Here is a 26,464-nt window from a genome sequence, read left to right as displayed (position 1 = left end):
ATAAAAGATTGTGCACATTTAGTTTCCTACACATGCATCACCAAAATATAAATGAGCTCCTCATTTCTGAAAGAAGAAGTGATGGTAAGAAAAATAGACTTCCTTATTGAGGAACTTGTTGTTTTTTAAATTTAATGTCTGTTGTTGCTTCAGTTCTGCCCCTTTTCTTTTTATTAAGACAGTGATATATTAGAAATTGTTTGATTATAACAGAAATAGAAGTGCTTATGAAACAATAGAAATGTAGTTGGCACCATTTTTTTTAAAATAACTGAAGACATTCACAGAGGAGTGCAGTTTAGAGCTTTGATTCAACAGATGTTTAATGGACATGTTCATACCAAGATCCCATGAGTTATTTATCCTTTCTCTTTAAGTATTTAGCATCAAACATAACTTAATATACACCCATGGAGGAAAATTGTCTTTGAAGCAGTCCCAGGTCTATGGCATTCTGTAGAACTCAGCAGTTGTTTTTCATGCTACTGCTGTCAAGTTCAGTTCCTCTGTGCAGCAGAAATCATGGGCTTCTGTTGTGACTTTAGGATTGTAACCGAATCTGCTGCATAGAATGTGTGTATCTGCTGATAAGAATTCATTATATTGTCCTTTTAGGAGCTACAGTGCTTTCTGGGGAGATAGTTTTGTTTCATCCCTTCTGCATTTTGTGGGTGTGTCTTATTTGTGGGATTGCAGCTTCCTATTCAGTAGATATGGTATTATCTACAGTTATTCATGTTATGTTACTTTGTATTATACATAGAAAGCTGCTGAATATTCATCTGTTACGCTAATGACCCTGGATGACTGGCTGAGGTGTCTTGTCTCCTAATAGTGGAATATCTCCTTTGATTGGTTAGAACAGAGGTTTTCAACCTTTTTGAGTCCATGTCTCCCTTGATCAACTACATTATTTCTGCGGCACCCCTGTGGGGCTCAGGAGCCCAGCTATGTCACTCCTTGCCTGCAGAGCTGTTAGCCTCTCACCCTTTTTTGAACACCCTCCCTTGGGGAGTGTTCGCTCAGTCTCCTTTCCTCTCCCTGGGAATCCTCTGGGCAGGTGTTGCTGCCTCTGCTGGATTGCTATTCCACCATGTGATTCTCCTTTTTATTTTTATCCATCACCAAAGCATGATTCATGTTTATTGTGACGTTTCCTGTTATTAGGACATTCTGGAGCTTGTGTACAGTGGACCCTCGGGTTACGTTACCTTCAGGTAATGTAGCTTTCGGGTTGCGAATGCGGCAAACCCGGAAGTGTATTCTTCCAGGTTTTGCTGTGCGCACGTGTGCAGAAGCGCTCTATTGCACCACGACTGTGCGCAGAAGTGACGCCTCTATTTGCGGATTTTTCAGGGTACTCACAGACCCCTGGAATGAATTAAATTCGTATCCAGAGGGTCCACTGTTTTTGGTCTGTTTTTCTTCGAGTCCACCAACCTGTTTATGATGAATGAGGTGCATGAGAATCAGGTATCCCAAGCAGAACAGTCCACTTCAGGCACAATGATCTGGGTTTAATAAATTATGGTTTATTAAATCATGAAAGAACATTGTGCCCCTGTGTTCCCTTTCGTCCTTCCTTTTCTCACATGTCATAATACAGTGGCCCAATTTACACATCACACTGAAGCAAATTGTGATTTAATGTGAATGAGCTGTATGGTGGTGCAGACTGCGCATAAGTTTCCATAGGGTTCCTCCCTGCTGCTGGACTGAGCTTTGTGGGTGGGGGGTGGGATGCTTTCTCCTGGGAAAGTGCCCAGTTTGTCCTTCCCATAAATAGTATTTGGATGGGCACAAGGGTCATTCTCAGTGCAAAAAAGACTGGTTTATTAGAATGAGGTCTACAATTGAACTGTGCCATGGTTTGCAGACTTAAGGTTCCTTTACCCCTGTTTCTTGCAACTTAATATTTCATAATTTTCATGTCTGCAAAGAGATTTCTTTCCTGCTCCTCCTCCACTTCTTGTATTAAGTTGTGGGTTGACATAGCAGCCGGCACAGTGATTTCTTCAAGTAGCTCTTTATTTTTGTAAGCTGGAATAGAACTGACTGCAAACAGCTCAGCCGGCCTGCTTTTATAGGCAGCCGGCTGTCAACATTGTAACAACCACAGCCCAGAGTTCCCGCCTAAAATAACTGCCGCGGACCTGAGTGAAAACTATCTACAGACCTGAGTGAAAACTATATACAGTATCCCCCTGTTGGCCCAGGGTGAAACTACACTACATAACACCCCTCCCCACTGAGATAAGGCGTTAGTTACAATCGTAATGGTTTCCTTATATACAGCACTACGCGTAATGGTTCAATTAGGCACAAAAGCATATCGGTTACATTTCCCATACTTAGACCAACAGTGATAAATGTCCAACAACATAGTCCTTTAAATAAGTTGGGCGCTTGGAAACTCTGCCAGACCGCCGGGGACTGGTAGCCAAGTCCGGAGGGCCACACAGTTCTCGCTGAGGCTGTGGTGCGACCCTAGGTGGCGTTGGAACCAACTCCCCTGGATCCGCTGCTGTGGGTGGAGCCTCCGCAAGTGGAGTGGTCTGAGTCTGTTCTGAAGCGGCTTGGTTCGGCTCCACGCTGGCGGTTTGCGAGGGAAGTGTAGGTGGGGCCTCGCCATCTGTACGTGTCTCTTCTGGGGCCGCAAGCGCAGTTGGGGGCACCTCGGTAGTGTCCAAGTCCCCAACCCTGCGCCTAAGCTGGTCTATGTGCCGTCGCCACAAGCGTCCGTCTTCGAGTGCCACCTGGTACGAGCGAGGTCCAGTGACTCCCACTACTGTGGCTGGCACCCAAGGAATGTCCCCCACATAGTTCCGGGCAAAGACCTGGTTTCCTGGGACAAATGACCGTGGCGCGTTGGCACAGCCTGGTGGTTCAGCCACGGCAAAGTCCGGGTGTAGCCGGTCGAGCGGTGACCTGAGGCGGCGGCCCATAAGCAGTTCAGCAGGACTCCTCCCTGTGGCCGCATGAGGGGTGATGTGTTGCACGAACAAGTATTCGGCGACCCGCTCATGCCAGTCTCCCCGGTCCAGGCGCGCCAGTGCCTCTTTTGCCGAGCGCACCATTCTTTCCGCTTGCCCGTTGCTGGATGGATGAAAGGGTGCCGTTAGGGCATGGCGGATGCCCAGTCCCAAAAGATACCGCTCAAAGGTGCCTGACGTGAACTGCGGTCCGTTGTCAGAGACAAGGACATCAGGACACCCATGCGTTGCAAACAGGCCTCGCAGCACCCGGATGACAGCTTCGGTAGTGGTGGAGGGCATCAGGGCGACCTCCAGCCATTTGGAATAGGCGTCCACCACTACCATAAAGGTCCGGCTGTGAAAAGGGCCAGCCAGATCGATGTGCACCCTCGACCAGGGTGTCTTTGGCGTCTCCCAGGTGTGTCCCTTAGCTGCCGGTGGTGCAGGCCTCGACTCTTGGCACGCTTGACAGGCGGACACCCAGGCAGTGATGGCATCGTCCATATTAGGCCACCAGACGTAACACCGAGCCAACGCCTTCATTTTGACAATTCCCGGGTGGCCAACGTGCAGAGCCTCCAGGACGCGCTGACGGAGTCCCTGGGGAATCACGACGCGGTCTCCCCACAGCAGACAGCCGCGATGAGCTGAGAGTTCATGTTGTCTGGTTGCGAAGGGCTGGAACTCCGATGCAAAAGGCCCTTGTGGCCACCCCCTCCACACCCAGTTGAGCACCCGGCTGATGGTGCGATCCTGGGCAGACGCGGAGGCCACAGTGGCAGCTGATACAGGCGCTGCCGGAAGATCCTCAATCAGAAGGAGCGATGAAGCTGGAGCCGGGTCTTCCACAAATGCTGGAAGAGGGCAACGGCTGAGGGCGTCGGCATGGCCCATCGATTTCCCCGGGCGATGGATGAGCCGGTAGTGGTAGGCAGCCAGGAAAACAGTCCATCGCAGCATGCGTGGCGAGAGGACCGGTGGAGTTGGACGATCACCGGCGAGGAGGCCGAGGAGTGGCTTGTGGTCAGTGATGAGGTCAAAAGTCCTGCCATAGAGGTATTCATGGAACCTCTTCACTCCAGCCACAAGTGCCAATGCCTCCTTGTCGAGCTGGCTGTAATTCCGTTCCGTCGGAGATAGTGTCCTGGAAAAGTAGGCGAGCGGTGCTTCTCTTCCATCTGGAAAACGGTGACTAAGGACAGCACCAATGCCAAAAGGTGAGGCGTCGCAGGCAAGGACCAGCGGCCTGGATTCACTGTACTGTACCAGCACACTGTCTGAAGAAAGGAGAGCCTTGACCGCGTTGAAGGCCGCCGTCTCCCGATGACCCCAGGCCCAAGGCGTCTTAGTGCTAAGGAGTCGGTGAAGAGGCTCAGCCACTGTGGCTTTGTGGGGCAGGAACATGTTATAAAAGTTCAGCAGCCCCAGGAATGCCTGCAACTCCGTTTTGTTCTTTGGGGTGGGGGCCTGCTGGATAGCGCGGATCTTGGATGTGGTTGGGTGAAGGCCGGAGGCATCAATAAGATAGCCCAGGAACTCTACCTGTGGAACGGCGATCTGGCACTTCTCCCTCTTTACCTTGAGCCCGGCCTCTTGGAACCTGGTCAGCACGGCACGGAGGCGCTCGAACAGCTGCTGGTGTGAGTCTGCAGACACCAAGACGTCATCAAAATATGGTACCACGCCCGGAAGCCCTTGCAGGAGACGCTCCATAAGGCTTTGGAAGATGCCAGGAGCCACACTCACCCCGAACTGCAACCGGCGGCAACGGAATGCCCCCCGGTGGGTGACGATCGTCTGGGCTTCAGCAGTGGCATCATCAACTGGCAGTTGTTGATATGCTTGGGCAAGGTCCAGCTTAGCGAAGACCTTACCCTCACCCAGGGAATGCAGCAGGTGTTGGACAACAGGAACCGGATAAGCGTGCTGCTGAAGTGCCTTGTTGATCGTGCACTTGTAGTCAGCGCAGATTCTCACCGACCCATCTGGCTTGACAGGCGTGACGATGGGGGTTTCCCACTTGGCGTGGTCAACCGGCTCCAAAACTCCTTGGGCAATCAGTTTGTCCAGTTGTTCGTCCACCTTAGCCTTGAGAGCAAAGGGAACCCGGCGTGGCTTTAGCTTGATGGGGGCGACTTGTGGATCAAGGCTAAAGGAGATGGGCGTACCTGTATATTGCCCCAAGGTGCCGTCAAAAACCTCGGCAAAGTCTTTGACCAGACCCTCAGTCTCTGCGTTAGAGATGCAGTTGATGCCGGTGACTTCCAGGCCGAGGGCATCAAACCAGTCTAGCCCTAGGAGGCTTGGCCGCTGACCTTCGACCACCACCAACCGGAGCAGGCCCGAAAAATCCTTGAAGGCGATCCGGAACCGGCCAACGCCTACCACGGGAATGTCGTTTCCCTGGTAGTCTCTCAGGTGTACGCGGTGAGAGTCGAGTTGCCTCTTGGACACTCTGGGTACCAGTCTTTTGATGGTGCTCCATGACACGATGGACAGGGCAGACCCGGTGTCGATCTCCATGTCACATGGAGCTCCTTCAATGAGCACCGTGACGTTCAGCTTGCGTCGCGTAGGCGAGTCAGTTTGGCCAATCGTGGTTCCAGACGGGCAGCGGCAGTTGGTGAGAGCGAAACAACTTTCCTTGGCAGACTGGAGTGAAGACTTGGACTTGCGAGTCGATGAAGGGGGGGTGTCAGACGGAGCCGATCGGCAGACCTTAGCGATGTGGCCCCTTCTGGAACACTTCCTACAGATGGCGTCTCTGAATCGACACTTGGCACGGGAATGGTTGCCTCCGCAGCCGGCACATTCCGGTTGGCCCTTGGACTTCTGTTGGAACTTCCTGCGCTCCCGCTTTGTCTGGTGCACGTCATCGTCTTCACTGGAGGATGCCTCATCACTGCTGGCCTCTCCATGATGCACCGGAACTGGCTCCCTAGCAAGACGCGGGCTGCTGGACTTGCGGATCTCCTGGGCGGAGCGTTCAGCAGCTTCTGAGGCCACAGCCTCCTCAATGGCTTTCTGTAGCGTGAGGTCTGGCTTGGCTAGGAGACGCCGTTGCAGATGGATGTCCCGGACCCCGCAGACGATTCGATCCATCAGGGCATCGTCTAAGTCTCGGAACTCACAGTGCATTGCAGCCTGTCGCAGGGCGGTGGTGTAGTTGTTGATTGACTCCCCCTCTGCCTGGTTCCGGTGGTAGAACGCATGGCGGGCAGCAATCTTGGACGGCTTTGGTGCGTAGTGGTTGCGGAGCTTCTCTTGGATCGTGTCCCATGGTGTTGCCTGGACTGCTTCAGGCGCAACCAATGCTCGGGCCGTCTCAAACACCTCAGGCCCACAGAGGCTGAGGAATAGGCCCCGCTTCCGATCCTTTGATACTGCTGTTAGCTCGTTGGCTTGGAGGTAGCAGTCGAACCGAGCGAGGTAGGAGTCCCATGATTCAGAGGCTGGCGCAAACGGCAGTAGAGGCACAAGTGAAGCCATGATTCCGATGCCGGCGTGAAGGGCGATGGATGGAACACAGTGCTCTAGCCAGAACAGTCAGCTCTGAATTGGTTCTGCCCAGTGATTTCGCTCAGTGATTCAGCTCAGTGATTCAGCTCAGTTCAGAGGCTGGCCGCATCTGGCTGTGCTCTGATGTCCATCTATCCCACCTTCGTCGCCAGTATTAAGTTGTGGGTTGACATAGCAGCCGGCACAGTGATTTCTTCAAGTAGCTCTTTATTTTTGTAAGCTGGAATAGAACTGACTGCAAACAGCTCAGCCGGCCTGCTTTTATAGGCAGCCGGCTGTCAACATTGTAACAACCACAGCCCAGAGTTCCCGCCTAAAATAACTGCCGCGGACCTGAGTGAAAACTATCTACAGACCTGAGTGAAAACTATATACAGTATCCCCCTGTTGGCCCAGGGTGAAACTACACTACATAACATCTTCCTTTTTCTTTTTTATGTCAGTTGGGGGTTAAAATCAAATTCTTAAAAGAAATATTGTGTGCATATGAAATTAAGCTCTTTGTTTTGGAGGAGCTGTCCCTAAAATGTTTACAGTGAAAAGTAAGAAATAAATTATACACACACAAACATATACCATGGATCAATAGCCTGACTTTTTGATTGTTGTCAATAATAGCAGAGTGTAAGCTCACTTTTTCCTGTTAGCAACTGTGCAGTTTAAAAAGCTACAGCAAATGCCAGAGAACCATAGATCCCTAAAACACATCCTGAACTAGCTGGGAATGGTTTTTTCTTTAGAAGTCTTTATAGAACAGAGAGGCTGCGGCTGGTCAAGGGTAAAAATAGTTCCGAGTTTTCAATTGCTACATTCCTGCTGGAGCCTGAAATCATGAATCAGGACTCCACTCAGACACTGCAAGGCTGAGCAAGGGAGCTGTGGTATGTAAGGCAGGAGGGGAACAAGCAGCAAGCCGAGATGAGCGTACCCACAGCTTCGCTAATCCTTTGGGATGGACCTGTCTTACTTGTGCAGCCCCAACCAGGTACAGTGTATGTAGTGTTGTCTTGGGTTCTGGTGGCTCTCTCTAACACCATAATGCTGTAAATACAATGATGACATGGTCTGAACTGTGCAAAATGTTTAATTTCCTCACCCTTAAACAAATTCAACTTTTTAAGGGCTCTTTCATTGCACGTTAAAGCTAACAGAGCTTTTAAAGTCCTATGTGTTGGCTAAAGTTTTAGATATACACATTCTGGCCACTTGCTGTGCTTGAATTTGAGTTCACCTATGTTCCTAGTTCTTAGGGAAAGTTTCCAGCTGCCAGTTGTTTGGGGGGAATCTAGCTACTGGAATTTATAGAGATTCCAAGCCGCTCTCATCTGGCCAGAAGCCTGATAAAATTAGCACTACTTCCAAGGCAGTTTTCAGCAAGAGATGTTGCTAGAGATTGATAGTTCAGTTTTCAGTATGCATTAGTAGAGTATGGTGTGTCTGGTTATGAATTAGAGCCTAAATTATGTGAATGATAATACACATGAATGAGGTCAGAAATAAATAGCTAGGAAGTTGCATTATGGATTATGGAGATCAACACCAATTTAGGTTGTAGTGCTGATTGGACTTCTTATCTGGCATTCAGTTTTAGGGGTTGCTGGAAAGGAGTTGGTAAGGCATAAGGATGTAATTTTATTTGTATAATGTATATTTATTTAACTGCTGATTTTATTTAGATGGGGGGGGGGAATTAGGCCAACTGTTTTTTAATTTCTGACTTCTATCAATAATGTTAATATGTACTCTATGTAAACAGTTTAGAATTTTTTACAGGTTAGCACTATACAAATTCTGATAAATTCATTGTTATATTTAATATAAATAAATAAAATTGGTAAAATGTTAAAAAGGAAGAACGTTCATATGGCTTATAATCATCATCATCATCATCAAGTATTTTTGATTTAATAAGAACAGGTATAACTCACAGCATAGTTCATATTACATCCAAAGATCACAAGGCAGTTCATGGCATAAAAATACAAAATAAGAACACAAAATACATAATAAAACAAAAACAAACCAATTAGCCCCCTCCATCAAGCACATTTAAAAGGCCATAGAATGTTTAATCAACTGAACACCTGGTTGAAGAGAAATGTTTTCACCTGGTGCCTAAAGATATGTAATGATGGCGCCAGGTGAGCCTCCCTGGGCGATAAACTTCATGTAGGAGGATCATCTCCCCCCACCAACTTGGCAGTACTTACCTTCTCATGAGTCTGTAGTTACATGCCCTACAAGACTGGTAGTATGACCCCATCTTCAACACACAATTGGTATTTTTCAGGTGGCCTTTGTCCCCTGAGATCAAGCAACCAGTTTGCACCAGATGATTAACATCCTTTTAAGTCTCCCGTACACTGTACTGGCATTGGTCTGGTTTGTATGCAATACTAAGCCAAACCAGTGCTTTTTTCCTGGTGGGGAAGCAGGGGTATGCATACTCCTAAACATTTTGTGAATCTTTGTATTTTTGTCCATTTACTGTATCTATTTTTCTGGATTTGAACTATAAAATGATGGTTTTCTTGAGTCAAAATGAGAGTACTGTACCATTAAACTTTTTTTTTTTTTTAGAAAAAAAGCACTGAGCCAAACTATGGCATGCTATAGTGTGAGCTAAGCCATGGTTTGACTTATCATTATGTGCGACTGTGGCGTGTGGACCACAGCACAGCGGGTTAGGGTTTACTGGGAGGGCTAAGGATTCTGGATGTGTAAGACCAGCGTGAATGATATGACAGCATTTTGGAATTGAAAACAGCCACAACTTTAATTGATTATAGATGTAAGTAAGCTTTGGCATAGGCATTGGGTATGTATAGGCATTGGGCTTTGGCATAGGCACTGGGCATCAATGGCTGGCCGCGTGGGTCAACCCCACCCCACCACGCCTCCTCAACATCTGCACCAGGCCATAACTGCTTCCCCACAGACAGTGGCGTAGCGTGGGGGGTGCAGGGGGGCCGGCCGCACCGGGCGCAACATCTGGGGGTTTGGGTTAGGGGGCGCAAATCCACGGGTTAGGGGGCGCAAATCCATGGGTTAGGGGGCGCAAATTACTTGCCTTGCCCCGGGTGCTGACAACCCACGCTACGCCACTGCCCACAGAAAGGGTAAGTTGTCTTCGACTAAACAAGATTTGCTTGTGGTTGATACTCATGTTATCTTTGCGGGAGACAAACCACAAGCTCTCGTTCATATGTAACCCTAAGCCAGACCATGACTTAGCTCTCTGTAGCATGGCAGCAGCAGGACCAGGAAAGGAATACATTGGCCACCATTTTCTAAATGGGTACTAGCATGCTTGCTTGTTCATGCTAAGCCATAACTTGGCTTAGTGTTTTGTGCACGTAGAGCCATTATACTTGGGCTTTCCAGACAGTGTTTTATCTACCCTGCCTCTACTGTCATTCCCCTGTGCCTTGTAGACATACAGGGAACCAGCATTCATTCTGCAATTAAAAAGGGGTCATGTGCAATGCATGAGCATATTCCATTCTCTAAACAAACAAACATGTAGATATTCCCCACTAGCAACAAGGATACTTTTATGTAGCATTGAGCCAATCAGGATTATGAAAGACTGTGATCACTTGCCCTAAAGATGGCTCTGACTTACTAGTGGCAGATATAGAGCATGACAGTTTAGGAGATTTGAGAGCTTGGTTTGTGTATTTGTATTTTATTGATCATCTGAAGAGAGCACAGTCATGGCAACCTTTTGTGTTGGCAAAATCCCTCTGACACATGATATTTCCATAGCTTTCTTCATTTAGGAACAGGAATATTACAGAGCATTGCAATTATAAGGTTAAGAATCTTCCACACAGCATTTCTGCAGAAGGGTGTGGATTCTCATTATTTGTGTGTGTTTTTTCCTGTTCCCTGTGAGATACCCTGTTGTACTATCAAAGAATTTCACCCAGTCTTAAAATACTGTATTGCATGACAGGCAAATCTCCAGCAGTTGCGGTGTGGGTGTTTCACCTGTCCCATAATTTTCCTATTAATATCCAAAATGCAAAGGGTATTTGTGGCATTTGCTGATAGTTTACTGTACTGTTAGTATCTATGGGAAACTTGCTCTGATGCTATATGTCACACACCTCACTTGTAAGACCCTGGTACTTTTTATCGTCTCTCCAGTTGTCTTTTGAATACTGCCGTCTACTGACATTTCTGCAAAGGACTGGACACAAGCTTATCTTTAAGCACATGAGTAGTTTCATAGCCATTCCGCTTTGTTATGCCCAGAGTGAAGTAGCTATTTAAGAGCTTGGCACGATCAAGGCAACATTGCACTTTTGTAGGGTCAAGTTCTAAGCAAAACTACTAAGTTTAGTGACAGAGGCCAAGTCAGGAATTGTATTCAGCTTGTCTTTTGTCCTTATGACCTGTACTCCTGTGAGAAGCTTGTTAGGTGTGAACAGCAAGATTTTCAGGCTGTGACAAAGCATATCCCTTATGTAAGTGTTAGTAGTTAGTATTCGTTATTAGTAATACTGTAGTTAGTTTTCCAACTGCAAAAGAACTTGTACAATTAATGATATGTGTGTACATAAGACATTGAAAGAAGTGGGCTTAAGCACATTTAATTCTGCATTGCATTATGGCCAATAAGTAGAAACTTATATCTTAGGAAAATCTTTAGAATGTATGCTACTGCTACATTCTCATATTGTTGGAGTAGTTGTAAACAAGAAGGGCATTATCTCCACATGTGGTGGGCTTGTTCAGCTGAGAAATCTTGGAAGGAAGTAATCATCCAGGCAATTAGACAAATACTGCAATTAGACAAAACTGGAGAACCTGCTAAGCACCTTATGAGATTGTTTTAAAGATTTTGCTCTGGATAAATATGACAGATTAGCAGCAAACCTTATAGTAGGGGATAGCATACTGAATATTTGTCATTGCAGTGCTTCATGAACAAACCAGTTTGGAATATTGTGAATATGCAAGATTTAGTAATTATATTAAAATGACACAAGATTAATATCAAATTGACAAATGTGAAGCACACTAGGCTCAACCAGGCTTTATGTTGGGGGGCAGAACCTCAGTTCGTTAAGTATATTTATTGATTTACTTTATTGGGGGGCAGCTGACCCCCTCCCCCTTGGCTATTCCCATGCTTGCAAAGGATGCCCTAACAGTGATACCTCGGGTTAAGTACTTAATTCGTTCCAGAGGTCTGTACTTAACCTGAAACTGTTCTTAACCTGAAGCACCACTTTAGCTAATGGGGCCTCCTGCTGCTGCCGCGCCACTGGAGCACGATTTCTGTTCTCAACCTGAAGCAAAATTCCTAACCTGAAGCACTATTTCTGTGTTAGCGGATTGAACCTGGAACCTTCTGCATGCAAAGCCTGGGCTCTACCAGTGACCTATGACCTTTTCTTAATAGTCCTATCTTCCCCAATAGTCCCAGTAGTCTGAATGTATGTAGCGGAGTATGTAGCCTGAGGTACCACTGTACTTAGGGCCCAACTGCACATGAACAACAGGCATGCATGAATTCATGAATTTCTTTCAAAAAGCAGCTGCAGTCCACCCACCCTTGATTCGGGTAGCAGGGGGAGAAGGATGAACTCTGTACCATTTTCCCAGTGAACACCCCCCAATATTTAACTAGTAGTGGTATATGCGACAGCTACTGGGGCCGAGACAGTTTCACCCCCTCAATGCTTTTTGAGGGGACCAGGCTCTTCGTGATGTTGTGTGTGTGACATCAGGACATTGTGTCGGGCCCCCTCAATCAACTTGAGAAGATGGCCCTCTGAGTAGCAGAAACAGGGCAGAATGAGAATGCTGTTAGGTCTTTCAGAAAAGAGCTGCCTTGAAAATCTCTGCCTGCTTGCCTCTCCCCTATTTTGTAAATGAGAGTGGGTCTTTATGTTCAATCATGGTCGAGTGCCTGCTTCTCCCTGGACTGTCTGTCACAGCACTAATGCAAAAAGAAGAAAAAAAGGAATCATAGAGCTGGAAGGGAGGGTCATGAAGATGCAGGAATCTTTTTGCCCCAACAACAACAACCTTGTTGCTTCAAGGAGTTGCTTTTTTCACAAAAGCACCTGATGCTGTCCAGATAATAAAAAATTTTTTCCTTGTGCAAGAGACTTCTATTTGTCTGCCACATTCTGTTTTTAAGCAAACTCCTTTGTTTTACCTTAATGCCCCTCTCTATTTTTCCACACTGCTTTCCTTCAAGGTAAAAAGACTTCACTTTTTTAAAAAAAAACAAAAAAAACCCACAGCAAACCCTTGGCAGCCTTCCTGTGCTTATAGGAAATCCCAGCTGAAAATGTCCCAGGGTTTCCTGGAAAGGCAAGTGCCCAGGAAGGCTGCTGGTTGCAGACCAGCAGAGAAAAGATTTGTAGAATGAAAGAAAGTGCTCCTTGGCTGCCTGGAAAGGAAGGTGTGTGCAAACTCCTTACTCCACTGAAAATTTCTCTCTCCTTGGATAGTTTTCAAGCACAGGCATTTCTTTTCTCATTATTGAATGGAGAATTGATGAAAAATAATGTGGGATAAATTTTAGCATAGCTCTAGTTCTTGGCTTCATTGTCCTTTGGAACAAGCAGGGTTGCCAGCTGGACAGCTGCAGCACTGACTTCCCTTTTAAAGGCCTCCAACATTGCCCCACTCCTCCACCGTATATGTAGCTTAAAGGTGTGGGGGGAAGGGGAGCAATGGCATGGTTGTGTGTCCATCACAGCAAAGCTCCCCCTATCTTGTGCATGCTCATGAATCCTGACTATATTCTCCTGTTATCTCTCTGAGATTACCTGAGAGAGTATTACTATGCTCAGGGGAAAACACACTCGGAGATCACATTGATTGTGTGTGTGTGTGTGTGTGTGTGTGTGTGTAGAAATGTCCTGAAGTGCCTAACAGGAAGCCAAGAGCTGAGTTGTGCTTGTTTTTGGCACACATTGAACAAAGAATTGCAGAAACTCCAGGCAAGTTGCTTAGGTAGTTTCACTCGGGTTAAGGGTCACTTTGGATTAATCCCAAAGTTTATTTGGGGAAATGTTTTGTTTTATCTAAATTAGCATACTTATCTTTAATGTTTGCTTTAATAAGAAGCTGCAGTTCCTCAGCACTTCTTTTGCTTTATCCTTGCAACCGCATGTGCTTTGCCAACATTGATTTAGCCTCCTAGGAGCCATTTCAGATAACATGGAACGTGCTTCCAAGTTCTTATCTTGTCTGAAATAACCCTATGAGGTAGGTTGATGGTATTTATGGGGGGGGGGGCATTCCTTGGCTGAACTGCTGAATATTTCTCAAGATGAGAAATGGTTCTACTTCCACTGTGACAGGCATTATGCCTCTGAATAGCAGTTGCTGGGAATCACAGATGGCCAGAGTTCTGTTGTGCTCACGTTCTGCTTTGAGGTTTCCCATAGGCAACTGGTTGGCCACTGTGAGAACAGAATGCTGGACTAGATGGGCCATTGCCCTGACCCATGTTCTTGTTGCTAACACTATCTCATAATGCCATACTCTCCAAAACAAGGACACACACGTGCTTATAAAGCCTCCTTTTGTCTCACAGATGGACCTGCTTGCCCCGGCCCCCCAGGATTTCCCCCCAAATCTGTTTTGTGCTTTTGGGATTTCTTCTAGTTTGCCGATACCTCCCCTTGGTTTGTGGTGGCGCCATGTTGGCTGTGTCAGCAATGGCATTTGCCTCCTGATCATTGTTTATATTGGTTTTTCATGTTTTATTGTATGAAGGCCATAAAGGTGTATAATTGTATAAGAGCTTACACAAATGGTCTTCTTTCATGAACAATAATGAATGATTCTGTGAATGGGAAGGAACCTTATATGATATCAGCATTTTTAGGAGGGATGGGGAGAAGTGAGCAACACAAGCCCGAGGGTTCTTCTTCATGGTTAATGTATGTAGCACCAAGCCACAAGTCTGCATTATGTTTGGTGACGTTTGTGCATAGAGATGACATAGAATATCAGTTTGGTTCAGGATTAAGAAGGTGGCAAAAGATTTCCATTGTGTGCAGCTCAAGTTTGGAGGCTTTTTTTTTTTTTTTTTTTGGCCCCTTAGTATTCCTGCATATGCACAGTGATACCACTTCTGGGACCTGCAGAATTCTAGAAACAGTGTGCAAGGGAATGAGTGCAATCAGTTCATGAGACCCTTGCAGGCTGCAGAAACAACAACTGTTGGTACTATTGGTTCATACATGCATGGCATGATTGATGCAAGTCACTGCTGGCAGCGGAGGTGCTGAACAGTGAGAGCGTTGGTAAGCTTGGGCGCGGTCTCATTTTGTTTTAGTACATGTCAGTCTGCAGCATCTAGCAATCTCCCATCCTAACTAGCAGCTCCAGTGCACTAGCAGGGCATGTGCTCTCCTCTTTCAACTATTTCTAGCTAGCATTTCCACCACAGAGTGTAAGACTCTGTTATGGATCATGAGCTAAGAAATCCATCACATGAGATGTGCGCGCTCATCGCATTTTCTGTCTATGAGGCTGTGGCATAGCTAATAGCTGAAGAGTCTTATTCTGGCAATGGGTGGTTTTTTGAAAGCAGTAAAATGTTCGTTCTCATCATGGGTAGCTTTATCCGCTGGATGGTGAGTTAATGGAATATTAAGTGTAGAAGATGACCTTTCATTGAGAGTGAGTTACGAGGGCGAGAATTGTGACAAAAGTCTATTGCGTTTCTAAAGTTGTAAGCAGAACTGAAAGTTAATGCCATTTTGAGAAAAGTTCACTCAGGAATCTATCTGACAGAGATGCTTGGTAATCATTTTAGCTTCAATTATATAAGGCCACATAAAGTATTTGCTTGGAAATTCTCATGCCATAAATACAGATGGCAGGTACTAAAACAAATTGTCTCGTAAAGAGATGCTACAAAGCAAGGAAATGAAACACCAAGTCCTGCAGTTTGTGATCCAAGGTGAGATGGAGGCAGAAGTAGCCGCATCTCTCCCAAACCCTTTCCCCTCCTTTTCCAGATTCCTCTTGACCCTGGGTAGGTAGATAGATCACAATAATATTCTGGCCCCACCTACTGCTTTTATAGTACATGAACACCATAATACTGTATTGTGAGGTACCACTCCAGTGGCAAAGCACAAAATGTCAGCTGTACATTTTTCTCCACAGGGACTGTTAAGAAGTAACTTAAAATGCCTTTTCCCAAAGAGAAACAAAAACATTCCATAGGATGCTGCCTGGGCTATTAACACTTTCAGGAAGAGAGAACCTTCACACATTTCTCCATTTTAATGTTTTCATTCTCATAGTAATAAATAATGTACTTGCTTTTCACAGGTGTAGATGTGCTCAGCCAGGCCTGGATGACTGTGGTATGCAATCCAAACGGACTTCTTTCCTGTGAAATGTTTAGCTGGAGGAGGGAGGGCTTCTCTTCCATCCTGAACCAGAGAGCTGCCTGTTTGGAGGAACTGCAGGTCTATCATTGTGGGTGTTTTGTGCTGGAGTGTGGAAACACTCTTGTCCTAGGGCCATTTCATTAGGCCCAGCATGCTAGGTCATTCTTGTTTCCTCTTAGCTTTCCTGCTGGTGGGACTAGAACTATTGCTGACATGTGAATGACTGAGTATCATAGTTTTTGCAGGAGCCCAGAGAAAGCACAGGATGTGGCATTGTGTGTGGTATGTAGCTCCCTGAAAATCTCAGCCATTGTTTTAAAAAATAAGCTTTTAGCCCATATATGTGGGGAAATATCCATGGATAATGCCACATGGTGTGTGCGTCTGCAGTTCTACAGCTTGGATTCCAAATCCTGGGAATGAATTAAGCACTGAATGCTTGCTTTTTGTAATAGTTTGCTTATGTTCCTGTTTATAGACCTGTCAAAGGCGTTTTCTCTAACCTAGAATAATGGAATAGCCTTTTGCCTACTACTCCACCGAGAAATTTTCTCCTTTATGAACTTTTTGTAGAGAGGGAGGGAGATGTGGAGTCATTCCATCTTAATATCTCCTCCCTTAAATATATTGTTTCCAGTGTAGTAGACCTCCATAAAAAAGTAATAGCTTTAGCTAACTTTTATGTTAACTAAATGGGCACACCCTTTTCTCTCCCTCCCCGTTGTTTTATTGCTGATAAAATATTGCTGTGGGATCGTTTCAATAGGGTAGTTGAAATCGTGAAACTCAAACCAAAAATAGTGTGACAGATGGGAAGAGAAAAGCTGAAGACTTGTTATACTGTATGTCTGTGGTCACACCGTCTGTTTTGTAGACAGATGCCTTTTAGTTCACCTTGTACATCTGTAGCCTTAGCAGCAGGTGCTGCTTCCAGACAGCTGAATAACGCCGGTGTGATTTCTGAGGAATACAGAGGACATCTTGTTGTATTGTTGCCATAAGTGAGTTTGAATGGGGGAGATGGAGTCTGTGGGGTGTGTGTGTGTATGTGCGTGTACATGCTGGAGGTTTGGAAGATGGGAGAATGTCCTGACAAGAAAGGGGAAGATGAACCTTTCAACTCTGCTTGGCAAGGAATAAATATGAATAGAAAGGTGTCTTCCCTGCAACTGACAGTGCAGATTGAATGTGAGATGACTTGTCTCAGAAAGACAGGGGCACAAGTTCACTTTTGAATGGGGGACAATCTGCCAAACATTTCAGAATAAAATTAAATATGTAGTAGGTGAGAAGTCAACATATTCCCCCCCTGTTTTTGAAAGGATAAGTGGCTTTACGCAGTTGTCAGAAAAGCTGTTGAGTTTGAGTTTCTTTTCCTTTGCCATCCCTCTGATGAACTGGGGGTTCTGGTCCCCAAAAGCTTATGCCTTCATAAATGTGTCAGTCTTTTATAATGCCACAAGACACTCTGTTTTTGCTACAACAGACTAATATGGCTACCTGCTATGAAATTTATCAGGCCTGGTACCTGCTGAGATGACAAACCACTTGAGTCCTGAGGCATCTCTTCTCTGGAGGTGTAGGCATGGTTTCACTTCTGCTAGCCAACTATGAATTGCGTTTCATTGATCACATTGAGTTTCATATGAATTGAGTTTCATTGATCACAAGCAAAGATCAAATACCATGAGTTCTGTTTTTGAGATTCCCTTTAGCTTGGGGTTGGGAGTGAAATTCAGCATTTTGACATCTACAGGCTGGAATTCTCATGCTTGAGAATGGGAATTCTCATGTATTCAGTGTAGAAGAGGGCTGGAAAAGGTGTCTTTATAATTAGTATATGGTAGGTGTGGTTTATTTCACCCCATATCAGTCTGAATAAACAGGGAATGCGGGTAGTTGTTGCTTTTGCACAGCAGAAACATAAATGGCTGGCATGTGTCACAGAGCTTGCTGGTCAGTAATCACACAATTCAAAGTTGGAGTTGAGTGTCAGGCCTAATGAGTGCAGCAGCTCATTTCCGGTGGTCTTGCTCTGTGAAATCAGTTGCCGAGACTGAAAGTCCCCACCTCCCCATAGCCACCTAAAGTCCCCTCTTTTCTGGGGCTGTTTTCAAGCAGTCGGAGACTGTGTGCAGCCTGTTGCCACGCCACTGTTTCTGGGAGACAGGAGGAGGGGAGCTTGTCACAGCAGGAGGGAGAGACATCCGTGACTCTTCACCAGCCTGACTCATCTCTGCCTCTTGACCTCACTTCTCCCACTTGCCTGCTTCATCTTCTGCCCCCGATTCTTGACTTCTGTCTGCCACAGGCTCTCCTAGCTCACTAAACCCTTTCACCCCTTCAACTTCTGCCATCTCCTCTTCCCAGTCTTCTTCCTCTAACCACCCATCGTTGTCCCATCACTGCTTCCCAGACTCTGAGCCTTCTTCTCTTGGTCGTTCCCCAGCTGCTTCCTCCCACTATTCCTCTGCATCCAACCAGTTCCATGACATCACGTAAGTCTGAAATTGGCCCCTGAAAAAGAAAGTGGTCCATTAAACTCAGACCTCTGAATTATGTTACATCTTAGCTAAAAGAGTGAAGGACGTGGGGAGCATTTGTACCGGGACTTCTCTAGGGCAGCATGGAGCATTCCCAGAAGGATGGGGATGCCAGTGACTGGTTAGCTCCATGTTTGGAGACTGTGTGCCTCTGAATACCAGATGCTATAAACCAACTTCAAGGGAGTGTTGCTGTCCTTGTGCCCTTGTAGCAGGCTTCCTGGGGGCATCTGGCTGACTACTGCTGGAAACAGACTGCTGAAGTCAGTGGCTGCTTGGTCAGCTCCATCGGAGATCTTCTTATTAACTGGGGCACCTCCAAAGGAACAGGTTCACTTTTAACTTCAAATGCTCCCTCCCCAATCCCTTCCAGGAAAATAATTTTAAAACATAGCAAATTCTTATGCAAGTACTTGATCAGTTTGATAGTAAGAACCCGAGAGGTGCCCTGGCATATTTAGTTCAGCATTCTTTCCCCATAGTGGTCAGCTAGATGCCTATAGGAAGCCCACAAGCAGGAGATGAACTCATTAGCCCATGAGCTCATTCCCCCCAGGAACTGGTAGTTCATCTTGCCTGACTGGACTCTGCTAACATACAGTTTCATCATATGACCCCTGGTATTATAAGTGAGAAAAAACCATCCACTCTCTGCTTACTATACCTAATTTTCTACACCTCTTTCTTGAAACCTCCCCCCGCATTTGCCTTTCAATCCCCTAAACTAAAAAAGCCCTAAATGTTGTCACCTTTCCTTATAAGATCTTGCTCCAGTCCCTTGATCAGCTCTGTTGCAGGAACTAGAATGATACACTATATTCCAAGTGTGGTTGTTGTTTTATAAAGGCGTTACAGTATTGGATGTTTTGTTTTTGTTCCCCTTCCTAACAATCTTAACATGGAATTCACTTTTTCCGCAGCTACTGCACAAACCTCCATTGAACTGCCTCTCATAACCTCAAGCCATATTGATTCTTCTTCGGATAGACTTGTTCTCCTATATGCTTGATAATTTCCAATATTCCATAGCTGAATTTGTTGGAAACAAGCCATTTCCTCTTTGTGATACCATGTGGAACAAGTGATTTCTGTGGGGGAAGAGGTGGGAAGCTTGTCTTCAGAATCACCTCACTTGGAGTGAAATAAAAAGGGCTATTTCTTATTCCTCTTAGTCCCACAAATCCTACTCTCAATACTATACATTGGCTACTTTCTTTCTCCCAGATCAAGGATCCATTTAGACCACAACTCTTCCCATCAGTAGACAGTCAGATGCCACTGGAAAGCAAAGAAGCAGGGCATAGTAGACAGAACCATCGCCTGTCATTTTACCTAAGTGTCTGGTAAGCAAAAATATACTGCATATCAAGTTAGAGGATCCATTCTTAGCTATCCAAGCTAAGCGCCTTTGATACATTTGTCCTCCATACGCTTGTTTAATCCTTTCCTAAAGCCCATCTAAGCTAGTGACCATCATCACATCTTACAGCAGTGAATTCCGTAAGTTCATTATGCATTGTGTAATGGAATGCTTCCTTTTGGTGTCATGAATCTGTTGGCAATCCTTTTTTTTTAGATGACCACAAGCCCTGATGTTTAGAGACAGAGGGCTTATCTATACTTCCTTCTGTTCCACTGCTTCCCCCACACCCCTGGGGAAAACCACTCATTAGCACTCAATCAGAGCAAAAGGCAATTCGGGTTTTCTTTGGTTTGGCACTTGCTTTGATTTAGCACTAAAGAGCGGATTTTCACTGGGTAAGGTGTAGGTCAAGTGGAAAATCACTCACACTTTCTAGGCACAGGCAGATGTGGACAAGCCCAGAGAGAGAATAGTTCCTCTTGGTTCTGTGTATGGTCTTGTGCTCTCACACTCCCTGGAAAGACTTCTTTTGTGTTTCTCGGCCCCTTCATTTGTATTGATACCTTGGGGTGGGAGTAGAGGAGGCAGAGTACATGCTTTGCAAGCATAATGAAGTTGTTAAACTGAAGGTCACATACAAATATTAAAAGGATCACCATCCTTTTGGGACCTTGTGGGGCACACTAGCAAACCAGATATATTATTGTGGGCACCACAAATGTACCACAACCATATGCACAAATGAGCAAATAGCAATGAAAGCTGGTATGATAGTGTGAGCTGAGTGCCTATCTTGAACAAGCGAGGCCAGATTTCAGCTTCCCATACAACCCACTAAGTTGTCTGGTTGACCTTCAGCTAGTCACTATGCTATAGGTTAATGAAGCTCAAAGACAAATTGTGAAGACAAAATTATTATCACTTTAAAATGATGCCTAAGGCACCTCTTGCATTGCTAGGCACCGTTCCAAGGGTTATAAAAAGAAAAGTCTCTGACTACAGGCTCACATTATGACTGGACACCTCAGAGAAGGAAAAGCAAAGGGTGAACAATGAGCTCAATTCAAAATGTGAGGATGAAGGGATGGGTTTTTAATAAAGGTTTAAAATTAGAAGCTGAGGGAGCCATGTAATGTTCAAGAGGTACAGCATTCCAACAGAAGGGAACAGCAACGGAAACATGGCACAGGTATAATGCCAAAGTTACATTTTTCAATAAAATGGGGAAAACCTTGAAGGAAAGGCAGTATAAAAGGTAAAGGGACCCCTGACCATTAGGTCCTGTCATGGCCAACTCTGGGGTTGCGGCACTCATCTCACTTTATTGACTGAGGGAGCCGGCGTACAGCTTCCGGGTCATGTGGCCAGCATGACTAAGCCGCAGTATACATGAATGTGAGTTGTACAATAATAAAACACAGCCTGTAGGCTTGTGACCGTACAGATATTGTTGGACTCTATTTCCCATCAGTCCCAGCCAACATAGCCAGTAATCAGGGATGACGGCAGTTGTAGTCCCAACATATGGAGACCCACAGGCTCCCCATCCCTGACTTAGAGATACTGGTAGTAATTTTGAATTATCCAGTTGTTCATTATGTCTGTATGTCAGCTTTATCATCCAAACTCTTAACTTTCCAACTTGGCGGCTTTGAGGAAATAGCGACTGGTCTTTAAGATTTCAAGCTTACCCTGGCTGTAATGCTGTGAAGGTAGGGGCTAGTAATGTGAATTGGGTCTGATAGTTAAATGGCATGTTTGGAAGGAAATCCAAAGAGTTGACATGAGGAATTATGTGGCAAAAGGGATTGAGAGAAGAGTGGTGTTGGGCGGCGTGGGGGGGGGGGTTGGGAGGCAGCCATTAAAATGCCAATCTCTTCTCAGCCACTTGAAATTGCAGCTTAAATTTAGTATCATTTCAAAGCTCAGAATAATCTTTTATATGACTTGGAGCAGAAGCTACGTTTTCTCTGTGGTTTTAGAGAATATTGTCATTTAAAGAGATGTCAGCATTTTCAAGGAACTGGAAATTGAGTTGCTCAGAAAGTATAGCGCCCAAGATGGCAAAGGCTGTGTGGAGTACAGATGCAGAGTGGGGGGAAAACATTTTTCTATTTCTTTTTCTTCAAAGCCCTCTCCCCAGTCATGACATTGGGTAACACTTTAAAGTGACTTGACGAGTGACACAGTTTTTTCTGGCAATAAACTTCATATCTGAAATACAGCAAACTTTTTCTGCCAATCCTCCTCTCCCCCCTCCCGCAAATGTTCTTTTTTGTGTGAATGTGAAGAAAAACATATTGCGCATTATCAGCCCATTTCACACCCTAGCTAATTTGAACTACTTGAATCTAAGCTTCTTCTTTAAAAAAACCACGCACACAAATTGAGGGCACTTAGTTTGATTCAGTGGGGTTAAAGTTGGTTAAATCCTAGTCCTATTTTAAACCAAATGGAAATTAAGGCTAAAAGGGTCCATAATGCAGCTAGCACTTTTGCCTAAATCCTTAATAACACCTTAGATTTATGTTTTGTCATATCTCACAATTATTTAATTTCCCCCTTCCTTAATTCCCGAAATCTTCAGCTTTTAAAAGTTCAAAGCAGGGGAGGGGAGCCTGCAACCTTCAAAATGTTGCTGGGCTCCCCACTCCCTTCAATCCCAGCCAGCATGGTCAGAAGCGTGACTCCTGAGCCTTTACTATTACTATTACTATTACTATTACTATTACTATTACTGAGCCTTTACTATTATTTGCTTAAATAAATACTTCCAAGGAAAAGTTATCTGCCTGCATGTTTCGGGGTGGGAGCTAGGACAGGTTACTGTATTAGATATCCAAAATGGTGTGTCCTAGAAGCAGTCTGGCAAAAGTGTGTATTTGTTACTTAAGAACTGCAGTGTCATGATTTTCTTGCCTGAATGAGCCATGACTGCAAAGTTTTGTATCATGAAGCTTGTCAACAGAGCTGTACGAATCTTTTACATCAGTACAGTGGTTCCTCGGGTTAAATACTTAATTCATTCTGGAGGTCCGTTCTTAACCTGAAACTGTTCTTAACCTGAAGAACCACTTTAGCTAATGGGGCCTCCTGCTGCCGCCGCACCGCTGCTGCACGATTTCTGTTCTCATCCTGAAGCAAAGTTCTTAACCCTAAGTACTATTTCTGGGTTAGTGGAGTTTGTAACCTGAAGGGTCTGTAGCCTGAAGCATCTGTAACCCGAGGTACCACTGTATATTTATTGATCAACTATTGTAGTCACCTGAATTAATTAAGGAACCCCTTGAGTTTGTAGGAAATGTTCATTATTTCTAATGTAAGTGCTTAAAAAAAGGAATGTGGTTTCCCAGACTTGGGTCTCCAGCTGTTTTTGAAATACAATTCGCTTCTTCCCTGACCACTGTTTCTGCTAGGATGATGGGAGTTGTAGTCCAACAGCAGCTGCAGACCCAAGTTTGGAAAGCCTGCTGTAAGGCTTCAGGTAATGATGGGCTATAACTGCTGTCTTCCCTGACCATTGATCATACAGGCTGAAGGGCCTTGGGTTTCCTATCCCTGATTTAAAACAAGAACCACAGGTGTCAGACGCCATCTTAGAAGTGGCATTCTGCTTCTCTCTCACACAGAAACCTTCCAAGCAAATCCAAGGGAGTTGCTGTTTCAGACATAATCTCCTGTGTTTTTCTAACTACAGTTCTATTCACATGCAGATTCAGTGGATGGATTTAATAACTCATATAAGTAATGGACTTAAGTTTCCGAAATCTGTTCACATTCTCAGCTGTGCATCATCGGATGTTTACAAATTTGGCCAAGGGCTTTTGTGTATGTGTGTTTTTAAAGCCCTGGAAAAATTAGATTGTTGCCCTTTTCCCGTCCCCTCTTCCATATCAAACTTGGTGTCCTGCTGTGTCCTAAGCAGCACAGCAGTAGCAAACTGAACAGAGGAAGTGTTGACCAATACCATTTTCTCATTTTTTTTTGAAAAAGTGCCTGTCACTTCTTTACTGCCCTTACAACTATATCTATGCTCTTGGCAGCTGGTGGAGATCAGAAGGCCCTGGAATGCAGGGGAAACCACTCAGCTGATGAGCTGCCGAGCTGCCTCCAAAAATGCAGGCAGGCATTTGCATAGCTGAAGCAGCTGCCCCAGGATCTTGCCACCCCCAGGCGGTTGCCTGCTTTGCCTCCAGTGGCTGTGCCGGCCCTGAAGTGATGCATATGCAAGAGTGAATCAGCTCCTTGATCTTTTTTCATACCAAAGGTTAGCTTGGGCAATTTTCTAGTATGTGTATCATATACTTCTAGCTTTTAAAATGCCCTTCTCACACCACTGAGGGCTGGTTTAATCCCTGGAAATTCTTGGAATGCCAGGCGTAAGTCTGAGGAATGCTTCCTGGGGATCTCTGCAGTGAGACAATGTGACTGCAATTAAAAAGAAAAATCAATTCTCTGTGTGGGAACTGACTCTGAGGTATTAAATGTACTGAAAACACCTCTTTTCTGCTATGTAGAGTAGCAGGTTCCTTAGATTGAAGCTTGCCATTCCGATGTTTTTCAACCAGCGCATGACAGACTTTCAATCTTCGCCTGTAATGCCAAGAAACATAGAAGAGCCGAGACAAGTCCAGAACTTTTCTTTTCTTAATTGTTGTCAGTCCCATCTTACTCTCTTGCTTTGCCCAGAACATTGATGCTGGTAGCAAATGGGCTACTGCTCAGATGCTCACCTTGTAGGGTGAAGTGATTTCATTTGGAGTCCCCTGTGAAATCCTGCCTAGCAGCAGATTGGTCTCTTGGCAGGAGAAGCTCAAGCACAGATTACTTTGTCCTTGTTTTTGTTCTGACTTGCCAAGGCTCCCTCTGAATGACAGAATGACATTGCATGATGCAAATAACCTATCTTTACCTAATAATGATTCAGACTGTCATTGTGTGGGAAATATTCCAGGAGAATTCAGAACTCTGTGGTATCACTCCTCCTCCCTGGTTTTGCATAATATAGTATTGACAAAGTGGTACTTTATCCATTCCCATCTGGGTTCCTGGTGTTCTTGGACATGGCAATCCCTCCTTACACCCTGCCATGCCCCGAGTACCAAGAGAGAGAATATTAGCCGCTCTGGGGTGTGAAATATAAATCTGGGGGGGGGGGTCTAAGATAGAACTTAGTCTGGTGAGCTATTGCGGACAGTGTGTGCAAGTGCTTCAGAGCTCTCCTCAGGTGCAAAAAGGGACAGGGGTGTGTAACATTGGCTACTGTGACTGGTGGGTGCTATGAAGCCTCCAGATGTGCCAGGTCTTGCATAAGTGCTCCAGGTCTGTTCAAGGCAGCAATATCTCCTACCCACTCAGGCCTTCAAGCCAAATTTAAGTATGGATGCCCATGGTCCCCTCAGCTTGTCTGTCACACAGGTTTCCTGACCCTGCCACTCTCCTAGGATTAGGCCAGTTCTGGTCACCTCTGAGGCCCCATTTCCCCTGGGTTCTAATGGGCTGCCCTAGTCCCAATGGACACCTTGTTTGCCTCTTGTCTGCTGCTCAACCTTTTCTTGCACCAATAATAGCCACTCATATAATTCCATCAGCTTAGGCTGGCTCAGCAGCTGTGGCCTTTCCTGTGCCTTTCCTCCAGTTCTTGCATGTTTGCATTCAGGAAGGCATATGAGAGAATTTTGTCCAACTGCAGCAACACTGTCCTTTCAGAGATCTGCGGACAACTAAGAATCCAAAAACAGAAAACAAAAACTCCACCCCAGAACTGCCTCTCCATTTTGCAATTCCATGTTTGTTTTATGTACAACTTGCATTTGGGGAAAAAATTATATATCTGTGCATGCATGTTATTAACGAATGTGTCAGTTAGGCTGTAGTGCTGGCAGACATAAGCGGAGGGCTCTCATTGCCAGCCACTGATAGGAACAGATGCAGTGGCAGCAAGTAGAGAAACCAAGCAGTAGGAGAACTGCTCGGAAACAGGGGGCCTCTCTTGTAGAACTTGCACATGCTGACATATCCAAGCTGTCTTTGAGATTCAGATCAACAACATATCAGGCAATCCTTCTGGAAGTCATTTTTCAACATACTGAACAAACACATGCTAATGCCTGTTTACCCACCGTAAAGAAGTGAGCAGTTTATTGCTCTTGCCAAAAGAGCGTTTTCCCCCTCTTCCACGTAGGAATAATGAAAAGGAGGCCATGATCAACACAAGGTGCTGCTAGTGTGGGCTGGCTGACATGCCAATTCTGAGTCTCCCGGAGTCTCTTCTTTCTTACAGCTGTCAGCACATTCCTATGGGTTTTTTGAGGCCTTTCATCTTAGCTCCCAATACATTGGGTCAAGCGATCACTTCACAAGGTGTATGACACTGGGATCAACACTAAAAGTGCTGAAAATGAAATACAGAGCCTGTGGCAGCGCTGAAGCCAGGGTGTTAGCACAAAACATTTTGCCGCTGCATCAGCTGGTATCTTCCTTTCTACTCTTATATTGTTCAGATGGCCTTCACTCAAGTCATGCACTGCACTGGGTCAGAGATGAACAGTTTTTGAAAGATTGCAGGGCTTATTGCTCTGATAATACCTCTGTTTTTAAATCTGTATTCAGGTTGCATTTGATGCTATAAACTCCTTTGATTTCTATGCTTCTGAAAAAGTCAGACTCTTGGTACCTCTT

General features: G+C 45.3%; 1 protein-coding gene across 9 annotated transcripts in view; it reads left to right on the top strand.

Moving 5' to 3' along the window:
* The window catches only part of TSPAN4 (tetraspanin 4), a 504,081-nt gene that overhangs the window by 238,845 nt on the left and 238,772 nt on the right, over positions 1-26,464 (top strand). Inside the window, exon 1 of one of the 9 annotated variants that reach the window (XM_081922511.1) lies at positions 7,384-7,479. The exons of the other annotated variants lie outside the window; for them this stretch is intronic. Within the exon in view, the coding sequence (XP_081778637.1) occupies positions 7,413-7,479 (67 nt within the window). The 5' untranslated portion in view covers positions 7,384-7,412. Of the gene's footprint in view, positions 1-7,383; positions 7,480-26,464 lie in introns of those variants that run through there. 9 annotated transcript variants of the gene reach the window in all.

The sequence above is a fragment of the Podarcis melisellensis genome (assembly GCF_964234715.1).
Source record: "Podarcis melisellensis genome assembly, chromosome: 1".
In the NCBI taxonomy this organism is placed as follows: domain Eukaryota; kingdom Metazoa; phylum Chordata; class Lepidosauria; order Squamata; family Lacertidae; genus Podarcis; species Podarcis melisellensis.
This window is presented reverse-complemented; position numbering and strand designations above follow the sequence as displayed.